Here is a 14,331-nt window from a genome sequence, read left to right on the forward strand (position 1 = left end):
TAAATTAAAAAAAAAAAACAGGAAAACTGATATATACAGGATAAAACAGGATACTGATAAAAATGATATTAGAAAAAAATATATATTTGGCATGTTAAATGATTGCAACTTGCAAGTGATGTTTAAAGTTAGTATTCAGTTGACAGTCATGATTAATTAAAAATGTTATGCTTATATTTTATATTCTTTTAATTTATTTATCTTTCACTTATATTAATGTTGTTTTAATGTGCATGCATGTTTTTATTAGGCAGCATCACGAGCTAAGTTTTAGGATTATAAATTGATGGAAATATGGGATTCAAAAGCAATATAAATATAAATTAACATTAGAAGTTTTAGAGTCCAGCTGAATTCTTCATTGTCTTAAAATGTATGCCAGTTGACTTCCTTGAAGGGGTGTTATTTGTCTTCGTGGGATTCTGGATTATTAAGCTTGTCTCTAGTATTGATCGCCATTTTAGGTTAGGTTAGTAATTTAATAATAATAATTTAATAACATAATTTATTTAGTAGTAGTTATTAATGCCATCTGTAACAGTGTTTCCAAACGAGTCTTTGCTGTCCTTTAAATAAAATACGAAGCTTATATAACGTAGAACTATTTCTTACTTGGTTTAAATAAATAATTACCAAGCATAGATTCATCAGTTTTTGTTACTGTTTCACTTAAGTTTTGGAAAATAATCCAACTAATTCGTTTTATCTTTATATTTGTAGAAAGGAATAAGTATTATTGTTCTTAATAAAAGTCAGCGAACTGTGAAGTGTTTCTTAATTTAATAAAAAACTAGACATAAAACATCAAGTTAATTTAAATTTATTGCAATTATATTAAAAAACCTCGAATTTTAAATCTTCAAAATTTATATACAAAATAAAACATAGTTTTACACAGATAAGGTTTACGTGTTGCCAAAACAGTTATCAGGTAGTCTCTCTGTACAGATCTCTAGGTAAAGAGCAATTGCTTCTGACACTCAAAAATTTACCCACTACTAGTTCTTTTATAAATCAGTACATTGATTCGCTCATCTCAAAAAATCATCAAACCCATATATATAGTATAGGTAGACGGACGAGCAAATGGTCCACCTGGTGGTAAGTGGTCACTAACGCCCCTAGACATTAGCATTGTAAGAAATGTTAACCATCGCTTACATCGCCAATGCGCCACCAACCTTGGGAACTAAAATGTTATGCCCCTTGTGCCTTTAATTACACTGACTCACTCACCCTTCAACCGAGACACAACAATACCAAATACTGCTGTTTTGCGGTAGAATATTTGATAAATGGATGATACCTACCTTGACGAACTTGCACAAAGCCCTACTCCAGCAAACTATAACAAGCGAAGCTACAGTCCTAGAATTTGTTTATAAGATGTTTCCTTATATTATATTCATAATACTGAGATAAACTACAATCACTGCTTAACTGTAAATACTACCTACTCTTTATTTGACCTTGATATTATATGAATTCTCTCATTGACGGGATACCAAGATAGGAATTATTCTATAAAATAAATGATACCTTCATAATACCTAGGATTTAAATAGATTATTAAATAAAATGTATTTACATAATTATTAACCGTTGTCGTTTCTATTTATTCGAAATTCTATTGAGTAACAGTGGCCAATAAATCTAATTTTCGCATCGCTTTTTGTTACAGGACAAATTGCTCAATAAATTAGAAGAAAACGAACCTGAACTCGCCACATCACCTGAAGAAGAAGTAAGTTTTACAATTAAAATAACTTAACATTTGTTGTGGGCATAGTGGTTGCAACAGCCGATTCCAATGACAGGAGTAGTAGAGAGAAATAAACAACTTTGTCCTTGAATTTACCTGATATCATTGATTAAGATTTAATAATCAATATTCATGTATAATGTTTACTATGGAATTGTAAAAAAATTGTGTTTTGAATGTTGGCCAAATTGTTGATTGGATGAGACGATTGTTACTTTGGATGTAAAATTAAAGTCTTTATTGAAATAGTCTTAACTCATAACGAGATTTCGATGAAATGAATGAATGATTCTTCAAATTATTCGCAATCATAAAGTATATTTTACCGAGTATTTTATTTTACAACAAAAATTAAGTGAATTTCCGCTATGATAATTATCTGTCAATGTTCTGGTTGCCAGTTTAAAAATGTAGAATATTATTGTTTATTATAAAAAATGGCAGGTACTCTTCAGTAATATTTTAATAATCAGTATCTTATATTATATATTACAATCTGATTGATTCTTCATTATAAGTAGATATATTAATAAAGAACTATTAATTGTAATGTATAAAATAGCAAAGCTTTTACCAAATTGCATGGAATATGTAAATCTAAGGATTGTTTATCTTGTTTCTCCTGCCATTTGAATACAGTATATACTGTATGTAAAGATACAAAACTTGGATATAACATCGTAAATGTAAACTGTTGCCAAGCGCAATATCTGTATTGCAGATGATATATTATATCTGGCATATTTAATCGGACTTCGATTTATATAATAAACGGTGGTAAATATAAAGTATATTACGATATAATTTATTAAAAGTGCTCCGAAGATATCTTATATGCTTTTTCTCTAAATTTAAAAATCACATAAACTTTGACATAGGTATAAAGGACTTGAAAAAATATATTATGAATCTATATTTTCAACATACTTATATATATTGGAACTTTTTACAAGACTGCACGAAAAGTGTAATGTTTTCAGTTTCATGTATGTGACTTTCTATATTCCATCATAACTTTTAAATGCCTCAACAGCAGGGGCGTAGCTACGGCCGTATCAGCGGTATCGATAGCTACAGGGGCCAGTATGGCAGTCTTCTTTTTTAATGTTTATTATTTCATATATGTTATTTAAATTTGGAGAAGAAAATCATCGTTACCTTGTAATTTAATTCTACCGAAAATTTGTCACGCACCGTTATGTTTAAAATATATTTATTAATTAATTTCAGTGTGTAATATGCGTGAACGCGAAAGCGACGATGCAAACATCGCCATGCGGACATCGTGTGGTGTGTCGACGATGTTTCGTGAAGACCATCCAGATGGCTGTGAGCCAAAGGCTTTTACCACTTCGCTGTGTTATCTGCCGAGCCAAGATCCTGCGACTGAGGCAGGCGCCTCGACTTGTTACAAGTAAAAGTTGGCAGGTGGGATAACAAGCTTTATCAAAACAAAATAATATAAACAACTTAAACTAAGTATTTGAAATGTATTATATCTACTACAGGTATCAACCGGCAGTGGAAAGTCATGGGGCGTGCCGGGATCAGTTTCGTCATATTCAGTGGGTGCCCGCTCGGTGCCTGCCTCCGCCTCTTTGTACTCTGTCACTAGTGGTGAATCTTCATTATCAGGTAATTACAAGCAGTTCCTTAAGGCTCAGCGATATAAATTAATTGTATGTGTTTATACTTTAAACAATCTATAATAACGACTGATTTTTAAAACAAGAACCACAAACTTTATAATTAAAAGAAAACATAAACCATAAATTATTTGTTAACAAATAATTTAAATACATAATATATATTAATGTTATCAGGAGTGTCTTCCGTGTCTTCAAATAGTGGAGGCAATGTCAGCAACGCTGGCTGTTCCACAAAGCTATGTGGCGGTGCCAAATGCGGTGGAGCGTGTCTCGGAGCAGTACCTCGTGTTCCAGCTACTTCAGCTCCGCCTCGACCTCGACAGCCAGCTTCAAACTCCCTGCGGCGATCGCAACACCATAGCATGAAGGTGAAACTAAGAAATATTTTATAAGACATACAAATATACATATGTTTAATCCGAATAGACCACATACGATGTGAATACAATGTATATTTTTTAACTATAAATGATTGACAAGCTATTACCAAAAAAGCAATTACAGCTACAGCTTTTGTAACTATAATATGATAATTATTAAAAAGCGATGTCGCTATTTTATTCAATCGAGAAAACGTTGTTCTTTTACGTTTCTGGTCAAACACTTTTTCCTATTTTACTAACACAACAATCTGGTCGCGGTTCGGTCAAAGTTGGATCGGAATACAATAGAAAACTATCGTAATGGTTATATATTAGTAGAATTGGTCCCCTGGATAGAGCAGGAAAGTCATTTGTTACAAGTGTCGTCTTTCGGGGGTCGAATTACATAATTAATTAAACGATCTCTGTTCAACGAATCAATCGAACATTTCCGATATATTACAGGTTCCAAAAGATTTATAAGACAATGATAAATAAACTAGACGCTTGTAAAATGCAATACCGTCCCGTACAGTCAATTTCTAAATTATCACGATAAAAAAGCGAAGAGGCAGATATGCAAATGCTGTGATTTGTGCAAAAAACGTCGCCTTGACTGCTGGGATAGCACCATGGATTCCTATACTCGACATTAGACTAATTTCTAGCTGCCTGTGCTCGGCATTATATCATCAATAATATAATTGAATTTGTAAAAACCTAGACATTTTATGTTATACAATGTTTAAAAATAATTACGTACCAATTGAACTATATTTTATCAGTACGCACATGTTTTTCACGGCTTTAATAAAGCTTCCAAAAGATGCTCTACAATACTTTACTGGCTTTATCTTATTTTTCTACCAAAATAAAATTCAAAACCACTTTGGGAGATATCTTATAATGTTTAGTAAAATTTACAATTTCTGTAAAACAGGCTCGTCTGCAAGATTATCAAATGCATAGTTATACTGGCGGGCCTGCTGGAGAACCATCTGGCAGACTGCCTCCTATTCGAGAATTTCAAAGAGAATTTCGAGAAGGCCGCAGAGAAAGTGCAGCTACTGCATCTGCATCAACTAGAATAAGGTTATAATCTTTACTTAAGGTTTAAGAAAATTTAATGTATTCAATATTAAAAATTTTTATTCATTCATATATTTGAATTTGCAGATGTGCGCAAAAAATTGTTACACAATTAGAAACATCTCCACAGAAGAATAAGCAACACTTCTTCAGACCTCTTAAGCCGACGAACAAGGACGACCCGCCAAAGTCAAGAGATCATAGTAAAGAGACTGATAAGAAAAAAGAAAACCCCAAAGCGAAACCTAAGAAAGAGGAGAAGAAGAAAAAAGACGACGAAAACACAAAACAATGTGATAAAAATAAAAAGGACGAAAGTAATGACAACAAAAAAAATGAAAATTCAGAAAGAAAGAAAGAAGAGAAACTTAGGCTTAAAGCAGAGAAGGAAGCCAAAAAAGAAGCAAAATTACTAGCTAAGGAAGAAGAACGACAAGCTAAGCTGCTCGCCAAAGAAGAAGAACGACAGGCTAAATTATTGGCAAAGGAAGAAAAGAAGAAAGCCAAAAAAGAGGCGAAAATGGCAGCACAAGCCGAAAAAGAAAAAAGTAAATAATATAATACCATTCAAATTTTTACATCGTAGAAACTTTTAGCCGTCTTTAGGTACTAGATTCGAAAGTCATTATTGTCGGAGGAGGATAAAATTTTATGAGTATTGTAAATTAAATAAATAAATTATTGTAATTACTTAGCATGATTTAATTTCTATTTTTTACAGGTCATTTTGTCATCATTTTTTATTATTTTATACGCTAAGACATTATATTATTAATAGTTTTAGATTTAGACAGTGATTATGTTATAAGTTGGCATTGTTTTTTTTCTTAAAGTTTTCACCGATAAAATATAATTCGATATTAAATATACATAGTTTAAAACAAATGTTATTTAAAGCAAATTAAATAAATAGATATTGGGTCTAGTTGGAACTCTACAAACTGCGAAGACTGAACGAACGAGATTTTGAAATCATATCGTTTTGTAACTTGTGTGTAACAACGTGTTGTAGTTAAGAGCTTTGTGCATGATTGTATTGCCAAAGAATTTATTTATAAGATCATATTATGATACGACCCATTTCAATATGTCGTTATTAATTTAATGATAAATATAGATATGCTAGATATTATTTTAATAAATTTTGGCTTTCCGCAGAATATCTGCACAACAACAAATAGTTGACGTAAACCTAGACTTGGGAAAACCAATGTTAAGTTATTTTTTTTAGAATTTCTCTGCTTCTATTCAAGACAAGTATTTATAAATAAATTAATGTAGAGTCATATCAAGTTGATTTAGCATTAAACTATGTACCTAAGTGTTAAGATTTCTTTTATAAGTTTTCCTTGTCGAAATCTATTGTCAATCGTTAGAAATTTCCTGTAAAATAAATAACAATGTTACCTAAATAAGACTTTTTATTTATAGATACATATGTATAGTAACTGAATCCTTTCTATATGAAATGGTTAAAAAGACTTCATCTTATAGTTGTAGCTTCCTAATTCCTATCTCCCTAGTACAAAAAATATGTTTACCTATATTTCAATGTTTATCAGTTTAAACCAAATGTGTTTTGGAATCTAACTAAATAAAATTTATTTTAGTTATTTATATTTAAAAAAAAAGATATTTATATTAAAAAAAGAGAGATGGCCCAGTGGTTCGAACGCGTGAATCTTAACCGATGATCGTGGTTTCAAACCCGGGCAAGCACCACTGAATTTTCATGTGCTTAATTTGTGTTTATAATTCATCTCGTGCTTGACGGTGAAGGAAAACATCGTGAGGAAACCTGCATGCGTCTAATTTCATTGAAATCCTGCCACATGTGTATTCTACCAACCCGCACTGGAGCAGCGTGGTGGAATAAGCTCCAAACCTTCTCCTCAAAAGGGAGAGGAGGCCTTAGCCCAGCAGTGGGACATTAACAGGCTGTTACTGTATTTATATTAAACACTTCTTATTAGATCTATGCGGTCAAACCGGCTTGTCCACAAGGGTAATGTAATAACCTAGTAAGTGAGTAAACCTTTTAGTTTTCCTAAGTACGACTAATTATTATTATTGTTTTATAAATAGTTACGTTCTAAATCTAATTATAGGTATACCTTTTTAATATATTTTTACTTGAAACCTACAGTAGCTTGGCGTTTTCCAAAAGAAATCTCAATTGATGTGCGTTATATGTAAATCAATGACCCGAATAAATGGTCAATCGTAATATTTCGATTAAAACATTACATTTATGAATAGAACGATTTAGCTTCACCTTCTCTTTTAAAGTAATTTAAAAATCTCACAATGTATCAGGTACCTACTTACTACAAAGTCAGAGCTATGGATATCTTCAACTTCGCTCGTTTTATAAAGGAAAATAACGGAGCACAAGCCGTCACACGTGGAAATGAGAAAATCATAATTATACAGAATGTTTTTCTCTTTTATTTTTATTTTGAAAAAATAAAAATGATCATTTTTAGCAATTGGCGTTAATGCAGCGCTACCTTGCTGACAGAAAATGCTTTTAGTTATTATGTTTGCATGTTTTTATATTTTTTTAGGTACTAATATAATACAGCAACATTACAGCTAAATAATAACACTTATTCAGCTTATTTTATACATTTTTTTAAATTCCTACTGCGTAATATCCTAAAGCATTCTACCTTCGGCTGCTTTGCTTCTAATAATATCTACTGCAAATAGTTATTTGAGAAATTTGGATTTAAAAAAAAGTTCTACAGCTCGCCCCAATTTTATTTAAAATTTTTAATGTACTCTGAAAATAATAACTAACTATATAATATAAACGAACTACGTATTATATAATAAAATATATACAGGGCAACTAAAATCAATTCACTTAAAAAATTAATCAGTTATAAGTTCTTTAAATGAAGAGAAAAATAGTTATTTCACTAATTTAAATTATGGCTTTATCTTATTTTTCTACCAAAATAAAATTCAAAACCACTTTGGGAGATATCTTATAATGTTTAGTAAAATTTACAATTTCTGTAAAACAGGCTCGTCTGCAAGATTATCAAATGCATAGTTATACTGGCGGGCCTGCTGGAGAACCATCTGGCAGACTGCCTCCTATTCGAGAATTTCAAAGAGAATTTCGAGAAGGCCGCAGAGAAAGTGCAGCTACTGCATCTGCATCAACTAGAATAAGGTTATAATCTTTACTTAAGGTTTAAGAAAATTTAATGTATTCAATATTAAAAATTTTTATTCATTCATATATTTGAATTTGCAGATGTGCGCAAAAAATTGTTACACAATTAGAAACATCTCCACAGAAGAATAAGCAACACTTCTTCAGACCTCTTAAGCCGACGAACAAGGACGACCCGCCAAAGTCAAGAGATCATAGTAAAGAGACTGATAAGAAAAAAGAAAACCCCAAAGCGAAACCTAAGAAAGAGGAGAAGAAGAAAAAAGACGACGAAAACACAAAACAATGTGATAAAAATAAAAAGGACGAAAGTAATGACAACAAAAAAAATGAAAATTCAGAAAGAAAGAAAGAAGAGAAACTTAGGCTTAAAGCAGAGAAGGAAGCCAAAAAAGAAGCAAAATTACTAGCTAAGGAAGAAGAACGACAAGCTAAGCTGCTCGCCAAAGAAGAAGAACGACAGGCTAAATTATTGGCAAAGGAAGAAAAGAAGAAAGCCAAAAAAGAGGCGAAAATGGCAGCACAAGCCGAAAAAGAAAAAAGTAAATAATATAATACCATTCAAATTTTTACATCGTAGAAACTTTTAGCCGTCTTTAGGTACTAGATTCGAAAGTCATTATTGTCGGAGGAGGATAAAATTTTATGAGTATTGTAAATTAAATAAATAAATTATTGTAATTACTTAGCATGATTTAATTTCTATTTTTTACAGGTCATTTTGTCATCATTTTTTATTATTTTATACGCTAAGACATTATATTATTAATAGTTTTAGATTTAGACAGTGATTATGTTATAAGTTGGCATTGTTTTTTTTCTTAAAGTTTTCACCGATAAAATATAATTCGATATTAAATATACATAGTTTAAAACAAATGTTATTTAAAGCAAATTAAATAAATAGATATTGGGTCTAGTTGGAACTCTACAAACTGCGAAGACTGAACGAACGAGATTTTGAAATCATATCGTTTTGTAACTTGTGTGTAACAACGTGTTGTAGTTAAGAGCTTTGTGCATGATTGTATTGCCAAAGAATTTATTTATAAGATCATATTATGATACGACCCATTTCAATATGTCGTTATTAATTTAATGATAAATATAGATATGCTAGATATTATTTTAATAAATTTTGGCTTTCCGCAGAATATCTGCACAACAACAAATAGTTGACGTAAACCTAGACTTGGGAAAACCAATGTTAAGTTATTTTTTTTAGAATTTCTCTGCTTCTATTCAAGACAAGTATTTATAAATAAATTAATGTAGAGTCATATCAAGTTGATTTAGCATTAAACTATGTACCTAAGTGTTAAGATTTCTTTTATAAGTTTTCCTTGTCGAAATCTATTGTCAATCGTTAGAAATTTCCTGTAAAATAAATAACAATGTTACCTAAATAAGACTTTTTATTTATAGATACATATGTATAGTAACTGAATCCTTTCTATATGAAATGGTTAAAAAGACTTCATCTTATAGTTGTAGCTTCCTAATTCCTATCTCCCTAGTACAAAAAATATGTTTACCTATATTTCAATGTTTATCAGTTTAAACCAAATGTGTTTTGGAATCTAACTAAATAAAATTTATTTTAGTTATTTATATTTAAAAAAAAAGATATTTATATTAAAAAAAGAGAGATGGCCCAGTGGTTCGAACGCGTGAATCTTAACCGATGATCGTGGTTTCAAACCCGGGCAAGCACCACTGAATTTTCATGTGCTTAATTTGTGTTTATAATTCATCTCGTGCTTGACGGTGAAGGAAAACATCGTGAGGAAACCTGCATGCGTCTAATTTCATTGAAATCCTGCCACATGTGTATTCTACCAACCCGCACTGGAGCAGCGTGGTGGAATAAGCTCCAAACCTTCTCCTCAAAAGGGAGAGGAGGCCTTAGCCCAGCAGTGGGACATTAACAGGCTGTTACTGTATTTATATTAAACACTTCTTATTAGATCTATGCGGTCAAACCGGCTTGTCCACAAGGGTAATGTAATAACCTAGTAAGTGAGTAAACCTTTTAGTTTTCCTAAGTACGACTAATTATTATTATTGTTTTATAAATAGTTACGTTCTAAATCTAATTATAGGTATACCTTTTTAATATATTTTTACTTGAAACCTACAGTAGCTTGGCGTTTTCCAAAAGAAATCTCAATTGATGTGCGTTATATGTAAATCAATGACCCGAATAAATGGTCAATCGTAATATTTCGATTAAAACATTACATTTATGAATAGAACGATTTAGCTTCACCTTCTCTTTTAAAGTAATTTAAAAATCTCACAATGTATCAGGTACCTACTTACTACAAAGTCAGAGCTATGGATATCTTCAACTTCGCTCGTTTTATAAAGGAAAATAACGGAGCACAAGCCGTCACACGTGGAAATGAGAAAATCATAATTATACAGAATGTTTTTCTCTTTTATTTTTATTTTGAAAAAATAAAAATGATCATTTTTAGCAATTGGCGTTAATGCAGCGCTACCTTGCTGACAGAAAATGCTTTTAGTTATTATGTTTGCATGTTTTTATATTTTTTTAGGTACTAATATAATACAGCAACATTACAGCTAAATAATAACACTTATTCAGCTTATTTTATACATTTTTTTAAATTCCTACTGCGTAATATCCTAAAGCATTCTACCTTCGGCTGCTTTGCTTCTAATAATATCTACTGCAAATAGTTATTTGAGAAATTTGGATTTAAAAAAAAGTTCTACAGCTCGCCCCAATTTTATTTAAAATTTTTAATGTACTCTGAAAATAATAACTAACTATATAATATAAACGAACTACGTATTATATAATAAAATATATACAGGGCAACTAAAATCAATTCACTTAAAAAATTAATCAGTTATAAGTTCTTTAAATGAAGAGAAAAATAGTTATTTCACTAATTTAAATTATAAAAAAATAAAAATATTGAATGAACAGTTTTGTAAATTACAAATCTTACTGAAATTATCTTTTTAATACTTTCTACTTATCCTTGTACAAACTGGTCTTTAGACACATTCCTATCTTTATAATTGTCTCAAAAGCTTTCGACAGGGTCTGGCACAGAAGTCTTCTCTCCAAGCTACCGGCATATGGTCTGCTTGTTCAGCTATGCACCTGGATTGCCAGCTTCCTACACAAGCGTAGCCTTCGTGTTTTAGTAGATGGTTGCGCTTCACAAGTCTATGTAGTTAATGCTCGTGTCCCCCAGGGATCTGTGCTATCTCCCACACTCTTTCTTTTGCATATCAATGATATGCTCTCTCTTGGGAACATACATTGCTATGCAGATGATAGTACAGTGCATGGTGGATACCACGGACGCGCAGTGGCTGGGCGGGCGGAAACTGAGGAGAGGCGGGAGAATCTTGTCATTGAACTCGATAGGACTCATCGCCAAATGGGGTTCTGATCTTATGATTCTTGTTGAGTTTAATGCCAAGAAAACACAAGTATGCGCTCTCACAGCGAAAAAGTCACCATTTTACTCTCATCCCTCCCTCAGTGGCACACCGCTGATGATACAAAGCAAAATCGCCATGCTGGGGATGGACATTCGCTGCGACCTTAGACCAAGGGATTACATCGAGGCTATTATAAAAACAGCTTCACGGAAACTCGGAGTTCTGAACAAGGTGCGGCGTTTTATCACGCCACAACAACTGTGCCTGTTATACAAAACACAGGTACGGTCTTGCATTGAATATTGCTCGCACCTTTGGGATGGCTCCGCTAAGTACCTACTGGAGGCCTTGGACCGGTTGCAGCGACGTGCAGTACGCATTATTGGCGACGTAAAGGTCACAAACACCCTTGAACCTTTATTAAACCAATTGCATCGCGAGATAGCAGCACTGAGCGCTTTCTATCGACTGTATCACGGCGAGTGCTCTGAGGAATTATTCTCTCTAATTCCTGCTTCCCCCTTCCTTCTTAAGTCCACGCGTGCTGGTTCTCGATGACATCAATTCCATCGCGCACAAAGAAATTTGGCAAATCCTTTCTTTGTCGCACTACCAAAAAATGGAATTCCTTACCAGCTCACGTGTTCCCCTCCTCTTACAACCCGGGTTCCTTCAAACGAGGCGTGAAGAGGCATCTTGCGAGCCGGCAAGGCAGGAACGGCTAGTACAGAACATTCTTCCCGACTGTACTGGCCGTCGTCGCGTTTGGACTCTACTACCACTTACCATCAGGTGGAGTAGAGTCATTTGCCATCCCGGCGCATATAAAAAAAAAAACTGTCATAAATTAATTATTTTTTCTTTGATGTAACTTTTACTTAAAGAATGGTAAATAAAGCAAAAGATATGTTGCAAATGAAAAAAATCCATTTGCTCATATTTTAAATTGAAAACAAGCTCAATTATAGCAATACATAGAATTAATTTGGTTTGGTGTCTATTACGAAAAATGTTTGTAAAAATTAGTGACTTTATTCAGATTAGTAAGTGGTTTGATGTCTTGTTTGACTGTCCTTAATTGATTTGGTCTAGTAATTATATAAAAGAGTATGCGCTGCAATTTATTGACTGAGATAATGTCATATTTATAAAACCATTTTGCAATCAACAATACGAATTTACTACAGGATATTTAATAAAACTTTAAATAGTTTATAACAAACATTTTAAAAATATCCAAATAGTCTAGAAACTAGCTCATATGATTGTAGATCAAACCCGGCAATCTGGGTCCAAACAACAATTTTTTTGATAAGAAATAATGGTATGATATAGCAGACCTGAATTGCCACTATGCCACTTCTTACATGCCTATGCCCTGGAAAACCTGAAAGCTATTACATATGCTTAATTTGTTTTTGATTGTGTGATTTCTGTCCTATTGAACTATGAGAGTAAGCAAATAGATTTTGCATGTATTTCACACTGCACACAATATCCACTGGTCTATGGTGCGAATAGGTAAGGATATTATTATTACAATTTTTTTAATACAAAATAGATCTTATAACAATTGGTATATGTATTTAAACTTTTTTCTATGAATTTGTAAATTTTATTAAGATTTTACTATTATGGCATAAAAAAAACTGCAATATTTTCAAAACATTTATTGAAACAATGAGTTTACAAAGAAAGCACTGATTTTAAATCATGATATTAAGAAAATCAATAAACTAAATTCAAAATGTTATGCTTATCTACTTCAAATATGTTACTATACAATTGATTACTAAACGGATTATAATTCCAATTAACAAAATCTACTTAATCCTGTACATCGTCTCCGATACGGTCAAACATCTCGTCACCAGTTTCCTTATTGATTCTGTGATACTTATTGACCATAGGTCGGTAATAATATGCTTGGTAATCTTGTCTCTCAGCCATTTTTCTACGAATTTCCTTTTCCAAGGCTATCATCTTTGCTTTTTGAGCTTCTTCATCGATATAATGCATAAACTTCTCATATTCCTTAAATGCAATGAAAATAGTTATTAATAACATAGTTATAGTTATTAGTTCTAACAAGTTGTTTTAAATTATTAGGATATTAACTTTACAGATGCTAAAAACTATAAAAACTTTACTAATATATAAACATATGTGATATGGTATGGTAGAACCTTAATACTGAGAAGATATTTATTTTTCACATTTTAAATATCTTGGATAAATTTCAAACCTAAAAAATGAATACCTGTTGAGGATTATTATGAATATAACGAGCAATAAATCTTGTAATTGGGTGCCGATGGTATTCCCAATGTTTTGGTTCATAACCTTCGGGAATTGGAGATAGCTGAGCAGGGCCAATAAAGACATTTGTATAGAAAATAATGGCTCCGACAGGAATCAGGCCAACCATAAGATAGTAGTGTAACATATCCTTGAATTTGTGATATTGCCATCTGAAATGTTAAATAAAAGAGTATTATTATCTTATGAAAATAAAATGTGTAAATTGGTTAGGTAATCACTGTAACTGAATATACCTTGATGGCTGCAATGCCATAGTTTTATGGCCATGTCCGGAGTTTAATGTTTTTCCTACGGAAAAATTCACATTCTGGAGTATAAATGGTGTTTTAATATTATTTTTAAAAAGGCTTGTGCCGAAAGATCGACCTAAACCACTCCAGGACACCATTTTTATTATGAACAAACTGACAGTGACAATGACAGCTGACGATATAGACGGTAGAGACTATTCCAAACGTTCTGAAATGATGAAACCAAAATGTATGTTTTTTGCGGGTGTTTTGTATTCAAGAAATATTAGTAATTATATCATAA

At 32.0% G+C, this 14,331-nt stretch overlaps 2 protein-coding genes across 2 annotated transcripts in view; one reads left to right on the forward strand and one right to left on the reverse strand.

The window, feature by feature from the left end:
• Positions 1-9,423, forward strand: part of LOC126772077 (zinc finger CCCH domain-containing protein 13) — a 66,661-nt gene extending 57,238 nt beyond the window's left edge. Inside the window, exons 3-10 of the mRNA XM_050492249.1 lie at positions 1,682-1,744; positions 2,993-3,190; positions 3,271-3,397; positions 3,586-3,779; positions 4,714-4,865; positions 4,950-5,415; positions 7,895-8,046; positions 8,131-9,423. Coding sequence (XP_050348206.1) covers positions 1,682-1,744; positions 2,993-3,190; positions 3,271-3,397; positions 3,586-3,779; positions 4,714-4,865; positions 4,950-5,415; positions 7,895-8,046; positions 8,131-8,599 — 1,821 coding nt within the window. The 3' untranslated portion in view covers positions 8,600-9,423. The remainder of the gene's footprint in view (positions 1-1,681; positions 1,745-2,992; positions 3,191-3,270; positions 3,398-3,585; positions 3,780-4,713; positions 4,866-4,949; positions 5,416-7,894; positions 8,047-8,130) is intronic.
• Positions 9,424-13,130: 3,707 nt separating this feature from the next.
• On the reverse strand, positions 13,131-14,226 carry LOC126771972 (NADH dehydrogenase [ubiquinone] 1 beta subcomplex subunit 5, mitochondrial). Its single transcript, XM_050492171.1, has 3 exons — positions 14,031-14,226; positions 13,736-13,946; positions 13,131-13,509 (listed from the first exon to the last, which is right to left on the reverse strand). The coding sequence occupies exons 1-3, from the start codon at positions 14,183-14,185 to the stop codon at positions 13,303-13,305; spliced, it is 573 nt and encodes a 190-aa protein (XP_050348128.1). The 5' UTR covers positions 14,186-14,226; the 3' UTR covers positions 13,131-13,302.
• Between the last annotated feature and the right edge of the window lie 105 nt (positions 14,227-14,331).

The sequence above is a fragment of the Nymphalis io genome, chromosome 11, assembly GCF_905147045.1.
Source record: "Nymphalis io chromosome 11, ilAglIoxx1.1, whole genome shotgun sequence".
NCBI classification, from domain to species: domain Eukaryota; kingdom Metazoa; phylum Arthropoda; class Insecta; order Lepidoptera; family Nymphalidae; genus Nymphalis; species Nymphalis io.